Source organism: Trachemys scripta, chromosome 12 (genome assembly GCF_013100865.1).
Source record: "Trachemys scripta elegans isolate TJP31775 chromosome 12, CAS_Tse_1.0, whole genome shotgun sequence".
Classification (NCBI taxonomy): domain Eukaryota; kingdom Metazoa; phylum Chordata; order Testudines; family Emydidae; genus Trachemys; species Trachemys scripta.
Genome location: NC_048309.1, coordinates 36,017,066 through 36,023,569, shown reverse-complemented (window position 1 = coordinate 36,023,569; position 6,504 = coordinate 36,017,066). Strand labels below are relative to the sequence as shown.

General features: G+C 47.0%; 1 protein-coding gene across 1 annotated transcript; it reads right to left on the bottom strand.

The window, feature by feature from the left end:
• Positions 1 to 951: 951 nt before the first annotated feature.
• On the bottom strand, positions 952 to 2,168 carry LOC117885315 (ribonuclease-like). The gene is made up of 2 exons (XM_034786591.1): positions 2,113 to 2,168; positions 952 to 1,773 (listed from the first exon to the last, which is right to left on the bottom strand). The coding sequence occupies exon 2, from the start codon at positions 1,744 to 1,746 to the stop codon at positions 1,321 to 1,323; it is 426 nt and encodes a 141-aa protein (XP_034642482.1). The 5' UTR covers positions 1,747 to 1,773; positions 2,113 to 2,168; the 3' UTR covers positions 952 to 1,320.
• Between the last annotated feature and the right edge of the window lie 4,336 nt (positions 2,169 to 6,504).

The window sequence follows — 6,504 nt, the reverse complement described above, 5'->3', positions numbered from 1 at the left end:
ACCAGGAAATTGTCCCCTACACTTTCCAAAAACTTCCTGGATTGTCTGTGCACTGCTGTATTGCTCTCCCAGCAGATATGAGGGTGATTAAAGTCTCCCATGAGAACCAGGGCCTGCGATATAGTAACTTCTATTAGTTGCCGGAAGAAAGCCTCGTCCACCTCATCCCCCTGGTCTGGTGGTCTATTGCAGACTCCCACCACGACATCACCCTTGTTGCTCACACTTCTAAACTTAATCCAGAGACTCTCAGGATTTTCTGCAGTTTCATATCGGAGCTCTGAGCAGTCATACTCCTCTCTTACATACAATGAAACTCCCCCACCTTTTCTGCCCTGCCTGTCCTTCCTGAACAGTTTATATCCATCCATGACTATACTCCAGTCATGTGAGTTATCCCACCAAGTCTCTGTTATTCCAATCACATCGTTAAGGGAAGGAATCCCACCCCACCCCAAGAGAATTATGGAAAGTTTGCTCAGAGGCAAAGTTTCTTCTTGACCTTTCTCAGTTAGTGAACGGTTCCTGCAATGAAGAACAAATATTTGTAACTGTTGCGTCAGGTCCAATTTGGGGAGAGGAGTGGAGTGGGGTCTAGTGGATTAGAGCAAGAGAGGTTGGGAATCAGGACACCTGGGTTCTAATCTTGACCCTAGGAAAGGAGTGCTTTCCACTGGGCTAGAAAAGGGTGGATGAAGATTGAGGACACATAGGTTTAATTTCAAGCTCTTGAGGAGAAGTGGGGCCTAGTGAGTTAGAGCAGGGCCAGAGGTGGAAGTCAGGATTCCCGGGTTCAGTTCCCAAGTTGGGGGAAAGAGATTGAGACTGGGCTTGAAAACACAGAGAATGTCATTGGAAAACCATTACACATTTCCAGTACACTCCTGAAGTGTTCAGAGGCTTACGTACTTGCTATCCCCAATGTAAAACAACAAGGCAGTAATTGCTTTGCAGATTTTATTGTGTTTAGGGCAAAGAATGGCAGGCAGGGGGCAGATGTTAAAAAATGATGAAGCGAACAATGATGAATAACACTTAACATGATGAATGTGAGGATTATCCATTCTTAGACTGAATTCGCAACACCAGCAGGGTGAAACTGGCAGGTAGTTCTTAAATAAATGACAGAGTTTGAGATGGACACTATTTCTGGCAGCGGGGAGATGACAGGGGGCAGCAGAGGGTGGAAACACCTGTACAATTTAACCTGTATTCAGAGGTAGGTGAGGAGCCGGGTGCAGGGACAGGTATGGAAGAGCCAGAGCAGGATTGGAGGAATAAGCGGGGTCTCCTGCTTGCCCTCGGCGCCTAGTGCTAGCCTTATATGCTCTTCACATAGAAAACAGGGAGATCACGCCAGCAAGAGATGACGATTTTTTGTTCTGCGCTGATCCCGGTGTAAGAGATGCTCCAGGGGTTAAATGTGCAGGTGGTGATGTTGAAGGGACTCGTGCTCTTGTACCGGTAGGGCCCGCTGGCTACCCCATCTGTCGTGCAGACTTTGCTGATGTTCTCGGCTGTCGCATGGATGAAGGTGTTGGTGTATTTCCAGTACATCACCCGGTCCCACATCATCCTGTTGCAGTAGGCGTTGTTGTTGGTGGCGACGGTCTTGGGAAAGTCCACGTGTTCTATCCGGAATATGTCATTCAGCGGGTTCCACCTCTGCCCGAGGGTCAGAGCCACACAGGCAGCCAGCAGTGCGAGGGTCAGCAGGAGCGCAGGGCGGGGTCCGCTTGGAGCCATGGTTGTGTCTGTCGCTGGATTGACCTGCTGTGGGGACAAAAGGGGAAGATGGATGAAGACAGCGCGGGGTGGGAATCATCTCCTTTCATGGAACCTGATGGACCCAAAGCCTCTTCCCCTCCTATTATTCCTATCTTACTGCATGATGTGCTGCTCTGTGCCGAACTGACATCAGCCTCCACTCTCTGTCCTCTCTCCCACTGTTCCCCATCCCGAGGTGGAGATAGAACCCAGGAGTCCAGGCTCTAACCACCTCTGCAATAACTATTGGATCATGCTGCCTCCCAGAAACAAACCCTGCAGTTGCAGCCGCATGTGCCACTCTTCTCTGCTCTCTCCCGGCTGGTGGAATCTCCTGCAACTTACCCAAGTCCTTGTTCCTTCACTGCTGTTGGAGCGATGGATCCCAGCCTCTCCTGAGCTGAACCTCACCCTGATCCTCCTGCCTGTCTGGGAGCGGGTTATATGGAACGCAGCCAGACATGGAGGGGGAGAGTGGGCGAGGAAATCCAATAAACAATTGGGTAAGGACGATTTCCCGATATCTTGCAATTAAAAGTAGTGGCCCAGCAGGCCGGGCATGGGTGGAGAACAAACAGCACATGTGCTGGTAATAATAGTGGGCCACCTAGACTTCACAATGGGGTAGCTGCCCCAGCTGCCCCAGCCCACCAGGGACCCTGGCATGTACACTGGTCAACAACCTGTGCTAAAGTCCAGGCTACCATGCCTCCACTGCTGTTGTTACCCATACTAGCTAGATTAAAGCTAGTGTAGGAATGCCCACCCATGTTGCAATCACACCTTCGTTTGCAGTGTAGATGGACCCCAAACCCTAACCCACTGGGACCTTCCTAATCCAGTCTTATTCTGGAAAATCACAGCTCTACCTGTGCCCTCCACCCTTCCTGATTTATCCCCTCCTGCTCTCTCAGCCCTAGGCTCCGCACACCCTGCTCTACCAATGCTCCTCAATCCTGACCTGGTGCCCCCTGCTGCCCTAGTCCTGGGGTCCATTGAAATAATTTATGGACTATTTGGGCCCCAGAGAGTCAAAAGTTTTTATGTGACCATGTCACTGTCCAACATCAAAGTGTTCGACAAGGTTCAGGGTTTAGCATCCAGAGCCCTCGGCCTGCTCAGTCCCATGGCAAACACACCGTTAACAACCCTTCTATTAAAGATACAGAAAAGAGGGACAAACAGCTATTTCTTTCCAGGTCAAGTGTGTTTAAATAGGGTTTTTTTTTTCCTTTACACACATTGTTTGTTCCCTTTAGTTGGAGTGAGGGTTTTTAGAAGGAACCGAAGTGCCCCAAAGTGTCGTAGAAGCTACAGATGGTAATAATGGTCCTTTTGGGGGAAAAGAGAAATTAGTTGAGATGGTCAGGAGCTGTGGTGGGTAAATCCAATCCTGTGTCCTAGAAGCAAAACCAGACACACCCACTAAAGAGGAGAGAAAATACAGCGTCTGTCTCTGGTGTTGATTCTCATTTGCAACCTCACTGCTAGGGAAACACAGGGCACTCCGAGACCTGGCAAACTCGTACCAGCTGTTCGGGGCATTGTTTTTACCTGTGTCTTTGGTTACTGGCTCACCGCAGTGTTGCAAAACATTCAGTGTTCTCTGGCTAAGCCAGACTCTTATTAGGCAGAAGGAGAAAGAAGAGGGAAAGAAAAGAGAAAAAAATAGGTGGGGAGGGAGAAGACAAAGCGTACGTCTACAGGACAAAGAGAAACCTGTGACATGGAGTCTCAGAGCTTGGGTCAATTGACTCTGACGTTCAGGTGTGGGACGGAGCCTGGGAACTGCCCCACTGTCCAGGTTTCAGAGCCGGGACCCAGCGCCATGGTTTTGTCTTTTCAGTGCAGACATATCCCAGTCTCCCATGCCAGGTGGTGGCTGGGGTTGGGCCAGAGCCAATTGAAGGGGCCATGTCAACTTGGTCCCTCTCTCTGGCCTGGCCTGGTCAGGACAGCTCTCGGGATTAGGATGAAGGAGGCCCAGGGGTGTCATGCTGGATCCTGTGCTCCCAGGAAATGGCCCACAAGGCAGCCATGATGGTAAAGCTCACTCCTTCCCCTGTGTTCGGTCAGTGATGGTTGCATTCGCTTCTTCTCCTACATCAGTTTTTCTCCCCAACTCGCTTGTTTTTAAGGATCCCAGAAGGAAGTGATGGGTGGAACCATATTTTCCAGTTCACTAGTGAGGCCTTATTCCCCACACACTTGGTCCTTTGATTTCCAGCCCCACACTTCTCTCGTTTACCAGCCATGATCCAAACACAGTCCTTGATGGCCAGGGGCTTGTTTGTTTGGGCTCATTTAATGAGTTTCACTTTGCAACTTTTCTGCTCAACCTTTATTGTTATTTGTGACTGGACATTTGGTAAAACTTTCACTCTTCAAAGCTGAGTTTAATACCAGGGTAAATTTGTAGGCCCAATTACTACAACAGTTCCCCACCCCATGTAGCTCTGCCGGTGCCCCTAAATCCTGACCCACAATGCACTGCAAAGGGACTAGAAGAATTGGACACCATGATAATTAGTGGGGAACTGGGTGTCTAAATCCCTTTGAAGGTGGCAGTCAGAGCACATGAACTCCTTGGGCTGCTGTGCTGTCATTTCAGGAAGGAAGAAGATTAGCCAGCACCAGTAGATCAGACTCCCCCAGTGAGACTTGAACTCATAACACCTGATTGCCAGAACTGTGTGTGAATCACTGGGATAGCAATAGGCATCAGCTGTCAGGGGAATATGAGTCTGATCTACTGGTGCTGGCTAATCTTCTTCCATTTGCAGAAATGTTCCCTTGGGATTTTAATAGTGAATGAAGGAGAGGGAGATGGGGAAGGACACAATGAGAGAGAGAGAGAGAGATTTACAGCTGAAAGGTGTTCTTGGATTAGGAACTATTTCTGATATTTTCAAGGCAACAGGTTGGGTTGTGAGTTTTGACTTCTCCCCCATTGGCTCTAGGCAAAGGAAGGAAGGAAAGAGACACTCGGAGCAATGCATTAAAGCACACAAGATTCAAACACACACATGAAACAACACCAGAGACAGGGCTCTGACACATCCAAGAGAGAGGCATAACCACACACAACACAAATGCATTGACAATAGATACAAAGACTCACGAGGAAGGGGAGGCATGCAAGAGGCAAATACAGGCAACATAAGCACACACACACACGACACATAAACACGAGACACAGAAGAGTCACACAAGCCACGGATTCAAATACACAGATTACAAACTCACATTAGGCAAAACTTGAAACGCACAAGATGGAGTCACACATGAGTCCAAATGTGATATGTGAAAAGATGGGATGCATACAAAAAAGAGCTTTGGGTTTTTAGCTTTTGAGCAGTGAATACCCGTGGAAAGATGTTCATCCTGAGATAGTTTATTGCCATCAATGGAGAGAAATTAACGATACAGGTGTACCTGAATCCATACTAGTGGTTGTTCTGGCATAATGGCTAAACTGGTACAAAACTTGACCTCTGTTTATCCACATCCATCTCTCTCTCTCAGATTACATTGGTGCCCATCCCACTGTGAGAGTCTCTGAAGACTGGTAGTTACTACAGGACCGTAGGCGGTTGTAATTACCACATTCCCAGAAGGTCTGATTAATGGAGCCAGCAGGTATAATTACCATGCAGATTGGGAATCTAGGGCCCATATTTCATATGTCTAGAGGAAGCAACCAGGGTCACAGCCACTGTAGACTTGATTCTGACCAACAGGAAGGAATAGGTTGCATAGGTGAAGGTGGAAGGTAATTTGGGAGAAAGTGGCCACAAAATGATAGATTTCATGATTCTCAGGAAGGAAGGAGTAGCAGAATAATGATGATTGACTTCAAAAAAGCAACCTTTAACATATTCTGGGAAGTGGTAGGTAAGGTCCCATGGGCAGAAAATCTAAGGGATAAAGGAATTCAGGATTGCTTGAAGTTTCTCAAGGAGCCAATATTAAAGGCATGTCTGCAGACTATCCCGACCTGAAGGAAAGATAGAAAGAATAATTAGAGGCCAACATGACTCCATGATCTGAAAATCAAAATGGAATGCTACAAAAATTGGAAAGATGGACGAATTGCTAAGGAGGAGTACAAAAGAGTATCTCCAGCACATAGAGGCAAGAATCAGAAATGCTAAGGCACAAAAAGAGCCACACCTAGCCAGGGACACAAAAGGATATGAGAAGAGGCTTTGAAATACATTAGGAATAATATAATGATGAAGGGACATGTCAGAAGGGAGCTAATAACCGATGATATCAAGAAGTCTGATAAGTTTAATGCCTGTTTTGCTCCAGTCTCCACTAAAAAGGTTAATGGTTACCAGATGCACAACACAATTCAAATTAACAACAAGGAGAAAGGAATGCAAGTCAATATAGGGAAAGAACAGGCTAAAAATATTTTGATAACTTAGATATGTTCAGTTTGGCAGGGCCTGCTGGAATTCATGGCAGGGCACTTAATGAACAAGCTAAAGCAATCTTGGAACTATTGGCAATTACCTCTGAGAACTCCTGGAGGATGGGTGTGGTCCCAGAAAACTGCAGAAAGGCAAACATACTACCTGTCTTTAAAAAGGGAACCAAGATGACCTGGAAAATTATAGACTAATCAGCTTCACTTTGTTACCCGGAAGGATTGGAAAAAATTATTAAAAATGAATGTTTAAGCACCTAGAGGATAATAGGGTTATAAGGAATAGCCAGCGTGGATTTGTC

Coding starts and splice junctions, on each gene's coding strand:
- LOC117885315 (XM_034786591.1), bottom strand. CDS start 1,746: ATGGCTCCAAGCGGACCCCGCCCTGCGCTCCTGCTGACCCTCGCACTG.